Source organism: Atractosteus spatula, chromosome 18 (genome assembly GCF_055471065.1).
Source record: "Atractosteus spatula isolate fAtrSpa1 chromosome 18, fAtrSpa1.hap1, whole genome shotgun sequence".
NCBI lineage: Eukaryota > Metazoa > Chordata > Actinopteri > Semionotiformes > Lepisosteidae > Atractosteus > Atractosteus spatula.
In genome coordinates this window covers 19,026,002-19,037,046 of record NC_142723.1, presented here as the reverse complement: position 1 = coordinate 19,037,046, position 11,045 = coordinate 19,026,002, and the positions used below count along the sequence as shown (strand labels likewise).

The 11,045-nt window shown below is 41.7% G+C and overlaps 1 protein-coding gene across 1 annotated transcript; it reads left to right on the top strand.

Moving 5' to 3' along the window:
- The first annotated feature begins 4,191 nt into the window (after window positions 1-4,191).
- Window positions 4,192-10,825, top strand: pla2g10 (phospholipase A2 group X). Its single transcript, XM_088936868.1, has 4 exons — window positions 4,192-4,279; window positions 7,165-7,336; window positions 9,891-9,997; window positions 10,587-10,825. The coding sequence occupies exons 1-4, from the start codon at window positions 4,243-4,245 to the stop codon at window positions 10,730-10,732; spliced, it is 462 nt and encodes a 153-aa protein (XP_088792994.1). The 5' UTR covers window positions 4,192-4,242; the 3' UTR covers window positions 10,733-10,825.
- The last annotated feature ends 220 nt before the right edge of the window (window positions 10,826-11,045 follow it).

Genomic DNA, 11,045 nt, shown 5'->3' with positions numbered 1-11,045 from the left:
CTACTCGTTTCGCCCTCCCGGTAGTACTGGAAGTATTTCTGGTTGAGGTCAGTGTTCGAGAGTTTGGACCAGCGATCGAGTTTCCCGAGAGCTGCCGTCTTGAGCTCCTGCATGTGTTTCCCGGTCCTGAATAGAGCACACGTGTTTGGTGATGTGATGTTTGGTGGTACTGTTTGGATGAGTTGTTGAAATTTATTTATTTTGTACAGCAGACACAGATGCCCACCTTTTTGCACCACAAAAGCGATGCATTTGACAAGAGGCTGTTGATTCTGACGGTGGTTTCCCACTGACCGGTATCAAATCTCGAGAGCCAGTCGAGCGCAAACAGTTCCCTTCCCCACAGTTTCACTGCCTCTTATACTCCTTTCTACCCTCTGTTGCCACGTCCTCCCAGTAACTGACCCCTTCAGTCATTATTAGTGTGCTTCTCCTCTGTGAGTCAAGGCCAAGAGTCCAGTCTGGACCGCCCAGTCCTTTCAGCTCCTGGTGACGGCCCAGGCAGGATACCTGCGCCCTCCTCACACATCAGCAGAGCCTGTCGACGCCCCTGCTCTGACGATCTGGGTAATTCACTCTCCTTGTACAGCCCCTGGTGGAAGGGCCTGAGCCTGGGAGTTTGTTGGGGTCGGATCCTGTTTCCTGAACCCTGTTCTAGCGCTGGTGGTATAGGCGAGGGGTTCCCGGAAAAACCCTACTTCCTTTTCCCGAGCTAAACTGACGAAATATTTTAATTGCAATCACACTTCTATAACAGGTGACAAAGCTAATGACAGGAGTTAGCTCTGAGGCCACTGGCTAGCTTTCTCAGTAAGAGTGCCATGTGGTGTACACACCAAACACCATCGAGTCTGCCAACCTCATCACCGCTCCTCCTTCCAGACTGACTTTTACTTTCCTCTTCCTGAATATTTGTCCTGCCGGAATAATTGCTGGCCATCGCCTGGTGCTCCAGCCAGCTCTGCTCTCCGCCAGGGCTCAACCCCCTATAGTGAAGGAGTCTGACATTCAGGGGCAGAATCTAATGAGCAGAATCAGTGCAGTTCTCATGGCGACAGCCTGACTGAATTATTCAGCATACACAGCCCCTGCTATGTGGTTCCCCCTAAAAGCCAATGCATTAAGACTTTGACTATCATATAAGGGAAGGTTACTTGCCTCAGTCTTTTCACCACACAAGTTCGGATCTAAGTTCTTCCCTAGACCACAATAACAACATACAGACTCACACAGCTCTTGTGGGCTGTGAAAACAAACTGACTGCACCGCGTTCCAGCCCTTGGACTGGGTCAGCGCTGTCCACTGTGCAGCTCCAGGACGTCTGACCTCTTGATTCCCAGTACCAGCACTTCCAGATGAGTCCTGGCAGCTTTCAGCGCTTCACAGAATTAAATCCATCCCATTCGTAACGGTGGTGTTTACAGCTTTCTCATGCTGGATTCTGAATATCTCTCATTATGATCTGTAATAATGATTTTTTAAAATCGTGTCTGTAAACTCGCAGTCCTATGCACACTACAGTTCAGAGAACAGAACACGCTCATATGCAGCTGGTGCTGCAAAATTCACATCATGGTTTGTACAATAAATGATGTAGATATTTTCACTTTCTTAATTATTACTACATTTGATCCAAAAAAGTAGTCATAAGAATTTTTTCTTTCATTTGAGATTCTAATGCCTGATTCCTATCCAGTTATTTTACCATACCAAAGGCAGACTTTAAAGCCCTTCTCTGACTGAACACAGAAATCCGTTCTTCCTAAATTAACAAACCTATCCACAATCCACAACCTATTCACCCTTCTATCTCCATTATAGGAAACTAAACAAGTTTATTTCACTTTACTTCAGTATTATTATATTTTGTCTTCAATATTCTAGCCTTACTATTGTTGGCTTATGCCCCAATGATAAACCCTGAGAACTTTTCTAGTTGACACATCTCAATTTACTTTAGTCTCATTTAGCCAGTCCAGCTGGCTAAACACACGTGCATGTCGTCTTCTGAAATACCTACAGCTCTTCTGTCTCCTGCGTGTGTGCAGTCCAGTCCCACTAGATGACTTTTACTGAGAGACTGACACACAGGCCCGCTCTGACGTGTCAGAGAATTCCCGTCTGAGCTCACCCCTCTCCCCTGCCTGGTCCAGGGGCAAGCTCCTCACAGGCAGCCTGGTGACGTGCCCTGGGCCCTGGGCCCTGTGCCGGGTGGTAAATACAGTGAGACTCGGGAATCCTGCCGACCTCGCCTGACCAGGAGTCAGAGACCTGAGAGTGGAACAGAGCCGGCTTTACCCACTGTCCAGAGAGGAAGAATCTCGGGGACGGTGTCTGCTGTTACACCAACAGTTCTCACAGCAGACACACCTGCTTACACCCACCTTTTTGCACCACAAAAGCGATGTATTTGACAAGAGGCTGTTGATTCTGACGGTGGTTTCCCACTGACTGGTATCACATCTCGAGAGCCAGTCGAGCGCAAACAGTTCCCTTCCCCACAGTTTCACTGCCTCTTTTACTACTTTCTACCCTCTGTTTGCCACGTCCTCCCAGTAACTGACCCCTTCAGTCATTATTAGTGTGCTTCTCCTCTGTGAGTCAAGGCCAAGAGTCCAGTCTGGACCGCCCAGTCATCCTTCCTGCAGTGATGACCTTCTCAGCTCCTCCTGCAGCACTTTGACTTGCAAACCAGTCTACATCCAATAACTGCTGTCTGGCAAAAAAAACTAGTACCCTGGTAGAAAAAGGATTTGACCTGACTTTTTGGTTTGGTTTCCCAGAATGTAGTGTGAACCTGCCATTGCTTTGCTCATGGTATTCTGATGGTGTTTTGTTTTGTGCGAGTGTTAAGATCTTAAGTGTCCTGGCCAAATGTCTCATTGGCCTTTACCAATCTTAGAAGTCTTGCTGGTCAGAAGAAATGCATAGACAAAACTGTAGCTAAATGACCCCTACATCTCTTCTGGTACTACATCATATTTAGAACATTTTGTTCTGCGTTACTTGATGTGATTACTGTGACACGTGCCTTCTTCCTTTTACATTGAGCTTTTCCGTAGGCTTCATAAATAGTTTAAAAACATCATTCTTGGTTATGGCGTCTGTATACAGTACGTTAAAAACATGGTAGCATAAATACGCTGATTTATTTTAAAAAATCGGATACCTTCTGTTCTCTGCCTATGTGAATTCAATGAAAACCTTTTTGTAAAGCAAATGAAAACCAGTTTCAGTCTCTCTAGTCATGAGCAAGAGCTCAATTAATGTCCATGCAATGAGAACACTGAGATGCACCATCCCGCTGATATCTAGTAAAAAGATCTCCCACTCCTGGTCCTGGATTGGTCCTGGAGAGCCCCAGTCTACTTATTTTTCTATGTCACCCAACATTGCATCTTCCTTAAATACTCGGAACACTTGTTTAAGCTATTGATCAACTACAGAAGTGATGTTTTAATGAAGAGAACGCTGGTTCTTGAGGACAGAATATTCAGATATATTTTCCACATCCAGCAGCCCATTTTCTCACGGCCTCAACCGCTTCAGGGTCGCGGGGAGCCGGAGCCGATCTCTGTGCAGGGTGCACCCGGGATGGGATAGCTGTCCATCACAGGGCTTTTTGTTCCAAATGATCTCTGCACCATTTGTCTAATGCATCCCCTGTTTAAATGACCACAGTTAAATTGTTCGAGTCCTCCAGAAATGGATGATTTAAGGCCTTTTGGTGTGGTGCTCTCCCAAGACAAAGGCTGAAGTCCCCTGCTGCAGTTAGACATTAATTAAACCTACCTGCGTTCATGACAACCTAATTACTTCAAACGTAAATCACCAAATTAGGTTCTATCACTTTAGACTAGAAGGTAAATGTGCGTGAAAATAAAATGTTTACACGCACTGCTTACGAAAAAGTTATAAAGGCAATTGAATGAGAATTAAAATATGATAACAGTAACACGCCACAGCGCGAGAGTGCCGCACACGTCCCCCGTTTGCGCGTGTAATTCCTGATCTTCGCTTTAGCTGGCGGGCGGTGAAGGAACCGTCCTTGTTAAAGTCGAGGAGGCTGAGCGAGCTGGGATTATGTCAGCCGTGAGGAAGTGATGCTTGGGAGGCTTATGCACGACATTATTTAAATACCCTCTGAGCGGAGCATGCTTGTCAGTTGGCGTATAAAAGAGGGTTGCTTTCTCTCCGACCGGCTTTTCTACTGTGTCTTCGAATAAGCTGGACTTATTTATCATGTCCACGTTTTATCTTCTTCTGATCCTCCTCTCTGGTACGTATTCAAGACAAAACTGTGATCATTGATGCGTTTTTACTGTTTTACTTTTTCGTGTAAACAGATTTTCAACACCTCAACACCGCCGTACAACAGGACTGGAAGTACTCAATCAAACAAGGTGTTATGTCACACGGTATCCAGTCCGGGTGAACATAGTGATGCATCTTGACACTTTAACTACTGTGCGTGTTTAGCAATTCTTAAGGTGGACTTATTTTCATTTACATTATTGCAGGCAAGTTAGGGAGAACATTAATGCTCAGCGCAATGGTCGCGTCTTTACACTTACAAGTTTCTTGGTGGCGCGTTCTTCTGAACTACATGCTACTGTATGTGGAGCAAATTTCAGCAATATTGTAAAGCATCGTTTTCCTAAGTGACAGGATATGGGGAAGAATAACAAACTAAAGCAGTGTATTGTGCTAGTTTTATACGGGAATTTGATTTTAATTGCTCAGTGACGTTTTCTCCACTGCTAATTTGCAGTTTTCCTGTGTGGTTGTTTGAATGGTAATTGGCAGGAATAAGGCGGTGGTGTGATTTGTCTGCCCACTGAATGTGTGACTAACGTTTAACACCGAGATTTTAATATCCAGGATACTTAACGTAAAGTCATTGCGAGGAGACTATTTTTTGGTTTATACCGTATCTTTAGCCTGTTTGTTTTTTTAGTTTTGCATCTTTTTGAACTCTTCTCCCTACAACTTTTTTTTCTAAAAGTAAACGAGAGTTCTTTCTTAATAGTGAGCCGAAAGCTATTTTAAACATCAGATTTATGTCGTTGTTTACTTATTACATATGGAATGCTTTATTTTTGCAATGCGTGTTTTAATTTTATAATTTTATGTTTGACATTCCTCTTTTTGTAATTATGCATTTCCTGTAATTGACACCTCTTTCTTTCGAAACCTACTGTATTGACTAGATGTTTAACTGGTGTAAATCTAAACGCACGTCTAAGGTGAACTTGACCAAGGTGATCAACTGAAATGTTGGGCTTTGAAATGAACAATCAATGGCGCTGCGAGAATCCTTCTAGTTAATAACAGGCTGTCTCTCAGAGTCTCGGCGTCCGAGAGGTAAACGTGTTCCAGGCGGATTCCCGGCCAAGCAGGAGTTGACCCAGACAGTGCCAGCCTTCTTCGTGCATGGACAACGCCCTTCATATTTCAAAATGTTTTTACTGGTGGTGAAGGAGGGAAGCGTTGAACTCTGAAAACAATTTCCTAGTCAATTAAAAGAAATCCAGAGAAAAAGTGCATTCACTTCTGTGTCTCTGACGCTGAGATTGCAGTCATTACTGTGCAGCAGGGAGACTTTGGATTTGGACCTGTGGGTTGATGAATATCCTACTGGACTCTCTTAAACAGAACTCTCAAATTAAACCCGGACTTGCACATACAGTATGATAAATAATGTCTTGACATCACAGGGCTCTTAAAAAAGCAACTTTTCTAACACTACCTAAAGTGGCATATTGCTTGACTTTGTCATTTTTATCAGTAAACACTGCCTGAAGACAGGAATTGCTGCAGGTGCTGAGGGTTGAAGCAGAAGGAGGGAGCTGATGGGTTTGTTGTGCCTGAAACAAACACCGAGTTTGAATACTCTGCAATCCCTTTTCATCAGGTAGTGGACAGGGATAAAGGTTGAGACAGAGGTTTGATGTATTATAATGACATCAACGAATGTACTTGTTATAAACATTGAATATGGAAATGTATCCAATCTGGTGGCACAACCCCACTCATGCATTAATGGTTTAATGTACATTTCAGGCACTGTGGTATTTTCTGTCAACAGTTCATTTGATTTTGATTTCTACAGGTAGAATATCTAAATCCCGATGCTCAAGGAGGTGAATGAATGCACTGCTTTACCTTTCGAACAAGATGTGATCCGTCAATACTGTAGTAAAAGTACGGCTCAGACGTCCGTACCTAGAAAACAATCTAATTGCTGCTCTGTGCAGTCTTTTTTATCTAAACAGGTGTTTACGCTCAAGCTTTTCTGAGTCTTACGTTATGGGTGGTGGTTATATGGAGCAGTTTTCTACAGGACTAACAGCCCTAAATGGTGGGTTTTAGTATTTATTCATTAACCCACCTCAGAACACGGTGCATTAGATGAACACTTTGATCAGATGTTCTGACGTTTCCTTGGTCTGTTTTACTCCATGACTTCGGTCTTGGTCCAGTTTGGAAATCTGCCCCAGCGACAGCAGTTTTTGAACTTTCATTTCTCTGACTTTTTCCTTTTTCACCTTATATTTCCCATGGTGTATGAAGCATTTTTCCCAACCATCTGTGACGGGTGTCTTCTAACTTTTCCACCTTGGCTGCGGTGACTGGGGAGTCTCCACTCAACATAGCAGTGTGATTGCAGTTCCATCTGAGCTGGTTCTGGTATTGGTGCTGCAGCCTTTATTTTTCCATGAGTTGTCCAAGTTCGTAAATGCAGTGTTCGATTTCTCCATCACAGCTGCTGTTGGTCTCTTTGCCGCCTGCTGTCATGCAGAGTGCTTTCTTCCCCTGTCCCAACTTTCACAGTTTCTCCTTCACAATGATGCAGGAACCTGTCTTTCACAGGAGTCGCTCTATTCCAGCAACGGGTCATTCACTGTTTACTCTTACAAAGTAGATATAAAGTTCACTTCATAGCCATACTCATCCCTCAGTCAATTACAGCACTATATCACTGGTTAAAACGCACATCTTGTCTCCCTTCTGTGTCGATTTTGAGCCTGTCTTCCATTTGTCCTCCATATATGCGCATGGATATGACCTTAGTGGATCTTGTAGCATACTGTATCTGATTCTCTTTACATCTCATTGCTCATTACAGTTGTACCACAGTCTGCACCTCTGTTCTCCCCCCAGTGTGTAGCGTTTGGCCCTCTCCTGGCGCCTCCCACAGCATTCGGAAGAGAGGACTGCTGGAGCTCGCTGGGATAATCAAGTGCAGCACCGGGAGGTCGGCTATCGCCTACATCATGTACGGCTGTTACTGCGGCCTGGGAGGCCAAGGCTGGCCCAGGGACAAAGCCGACTGGTAAGCCTCCAGACTCGGACCTCTGCATACAGAGACAGTCTCCCCGTGTTCCTCAACACAGACACGTCGGGGCCCTGGGCTAGAATCAGCTCTGGATTTTGGTATCCAATTAGTAAGATGTGCTTATGTGTCTATAGCCAAATACATATACCTGCATGTATATCCTGACAAGCTCCTTGTTCTAATCAAAATCAATTTTCAAGTTACCAGTTAGTGGTTCAGAAAATGACTGATTTTTCTTAAGCAAGGTCAATTGCTGACACGCACAGACCAATTCAAAACCTCAGTCCACCTGCAATGGCAAGTCACAAAACCATGACTTGATGAGGTTTTCTGTGTGCAGGAGATCTTTTCTTTCTTTGCAAAGCAAACCATCAGTTGATAGGTATATAATTAGTTTTTCCTTCGTGGTCCAAAATTTACTCTCAGCCATATTCTGAGTAAATACTAGATGGAAGAAGCTTTTATTATAGAAAATCAACATGATAATGAGAGACTAGGATGGAAAAAATGCTTCAGAAATGAGAATGGTATCCATCTACACATACTGTAGCTGCAATATTTTCTCACTTAGAATGGAAACTTTTAGACTCCTTTTGCTACCAAACAAGTAAGATGTACTGAAAGGCCTCCTCTTATTGCCATCGTTTCATGTTCTTAATCATAGAAAAACCACCCATTTGCTTGCATTTTAAATATGTATGTTGCAATTACTGAAGCTCAAGTTTTGGGTTTTGTGTGACTTCTATTTTAATAAGTATTTTACACTTTTGCACCAACATACAAAACACTGCATATTACACATCTGTTCATTTCATACTTTATAAAATAAAGTGCAGCTCAGTATACAGGCATGAAGAACCTATCCAGCAGGCCCTGCGTTGTGGCCAGGATCTAGTGAGGCCGAGACAGAAGGCGAGCTGTGGATTACACACACGGTATAATATCTCACAGGCATGCTGAGGCCTTTGTTGGGCTGAGGCAAGGTGAAACCACCCAAGAGCTTTTACAGTAATGACTGCTTTGGTAATATTAATCTTTGGTGTGAATATGATTGCAGTGTAGTGACTTGATTGTGAGGTTTGCTTGCTGCCTCCTTTTAAGTTCAGTATAACCTGCTTATATGGTGCATCTAACCTGGCTGGGGTAAAATTGATGTCTCTTGTTCACATGTGATATAGTTGGCTATTTCTCTTAGGGCTTATATGATAATTTACATTTTAAAACTACAGCTTCTGTGAAGTGTGTATTTAATTAGTAAACAGTAGCTCTTCATAAATGTAGTTTTCTTCAAATTACTGCTTAACTGGGATTTTCTCTATCTTCACTAGAATATCCTTGCTTACCTCTTTGATTAAGAGTATAGTATTCCAGTATAGTATACAATTCCAGTATAGCTATCATAAATTTCAGCTATATTTCTAGTTCCACACATAAACGAAAATAGCAATTTGTGGTTTGTGTGGGCGAACTGAAAAGCTATTTTTTCTGAAGTAAAAAAGCTTTTTTTTTAATCAGGCTTCCTGTGTTTAAAGATTCCTCTGCAAAATGTTTTAAGACCTGGCATAAAGCAAAAGAATAAAAGATCTGTGTTTGAGAAAAGGCATTTCTGAGATTAAGCCCAATTCTCAATGCGCTGCACTGAAGTCTTGCTTGCAAGATCCTTGTTTGAGACTTATGAAATATTTTTCTACTAAAATATTTCAAAATGTTTACTTGAAGGGGAAGACACTGTAAAATCAGGAAGACTAATATACGTTTCTTTACGAAATCACGTTGCTTTAAAGCTTGTACTTACACTTTTGAAGTAGCAATGTTACATACACAACCTACACAACATACACAACCTGCTCCACAAATAGAAAGCAGTCAATATGAAAGAAAAATTTAAAATGATTGATTGCATAAATATTCACTTTGCTGTAGCAAATCTGAATGAATTTTAATGCCCATTTAGATTTAAGGTGCTACAGAATTGATGAAAGCTCAGTAAATCATGTAAGAGTGATTCACATGATTTCAGAATAAGCACAAATTCTTCAATGAAGACCAAGGGGCTTTCAGAACAACTCATGAAAAAAGCTGTATTAAGGCACAGTTTAGCCGAAAGCATTTCAAAGTTCCTAATATGTTTTTGAGCAAACATTGGACTTAGTCATTAAGATGCCACTTCTGAACATCATAGAAAATCTGTTCCATCATGATGGTAATCATCAATGCCAAGTGTGGCTAACTGACCAGGAGATTAATCAGAAACAGTTATTCCTTACATTTCTTCATGATGAATAGTTTATTTGAATAATTCTCACACCTGAAGAATGCTCCAAGGCCGAAACGTTGTGTTTTCTTTCTTCTTTTTTTTTAGCATGGAATAAACCCATTACTTGTTCCTTTGCAGCCTACGCATGCTGACGCAGCTCCCCACCGGAACTACTAAAGTATTAGAAAGCCTATGGTTTACATAAAGCTAATGTGACACCTGTCTTTTTAAGTCAAATAGCTTTAAACTCTTCCAGGTAATAACTGCATGACATGTTTTTCCGTTTGTGTCGAGGTGCTGCCACAAACATGACTGTTGCTATGATAAAGCTGAAAAAGCTGGCTGTCAGTCAAAGACAGACAAGTACCAGTGGACCTGTGAGAACAGGGCTGCTGACTGTGGTACGTAGTTTCTGGATAAGGTATCGAGTTATTTTGCATTTGATGCATTACAGCACAGTGCATTATTTTTTAAATACTCTTTCTGGTGGTAAGATGCATACAGTAATCAAGATTGGCTCATAACTACAAATATATTCTGAGTTGCAGATGCATTATGCATACATCTTCTATTACCAACATTAATGTCTAGGACAGCATGTATTATTTCTCAAAATAATAGTGCATTATAGTATTTTGCTACCAGCATAGCATATCCAGTCACTTGAAAATACTAAATATACTATAGTGACAGTGTTTGTAATATAGTACAAGCTGTGGATATTAAGACCACAATTAACATTTTTACATTGAAACCCACTTAAAGCTCTAATCAAAGTCTCGAAACAAAAACTTTTGGAAAAGCCACACTAGCACTTTAAACACGGAATGTTGCCACAGCCAAGGTTAGTCATGTTTTGACAGCCTGTTGTCTTAACTTCTTTACATGCTAGATTTTGTATGGCATCCTTAAATCGCAAACATTCATCAAACGCCTTGTCACTTACGGGAGTGTAATGAAACGTCGTATTGCCTTTCCCTGCCATTTCAGAATCTTTGAAGAACAAATGTGAAAGAACACTGTGCAGGTGTGACAGAGAAGCTGCCGAGTGCTTACGCAAAGCTCCCTACATACCAAAGTATGCCGTGTGGCCCGATTTCCTCTGTGGATTTGAACACCCAACATGCAGTTATTAATAGTTTCAGTCTGCAAGGATGGTAGATGCTGTTGAGATATGGGGAAAAAACTGAACAGAACTTTATTTTGTAATAAAATATTTGCATTATGATTATTTTTCTTTTCTGTATAACATGCTATTAATTAGTGGTAAAAGAATTTCTTACACTACATACAGTATACTGTATAAATGTCCTGCTGAAAGAGTGTGAGCTGATGCCCAATTTGCTGATAAAATTAATTGCATATTTGCTGTTAATTCTGACTTCTTTTTAAAACCGATCTCCTTAAATATCTAAATTCAGTTACAGTTTGCACATGTAACTTTTGTTC

Excerpts from the sequence above, each read along its gene's own strand:
- pla2g10 (XM_088936868.1), top strand. The coding sequence starts at position 4,243 with ATGTCCACGTTTTATCTTCTTCTGATCCTCCTCTCTG. Across the intron at positions 7,337-9,890 it reads CCCAGGGACAAAGCCGACTG|GTGCTGCCACAAACATGACT; the intron begins GTAAGCCTCCAG and ends GTTTGTGTCGAG. Across the intron at positions 9,998-10,586 it reads GAACAGGGCTGCTGACTGTG|AATCTTTGAAGAACAAATGT; the intron begins GTACGTAGTTTC and ends CTGCCATTTCAG.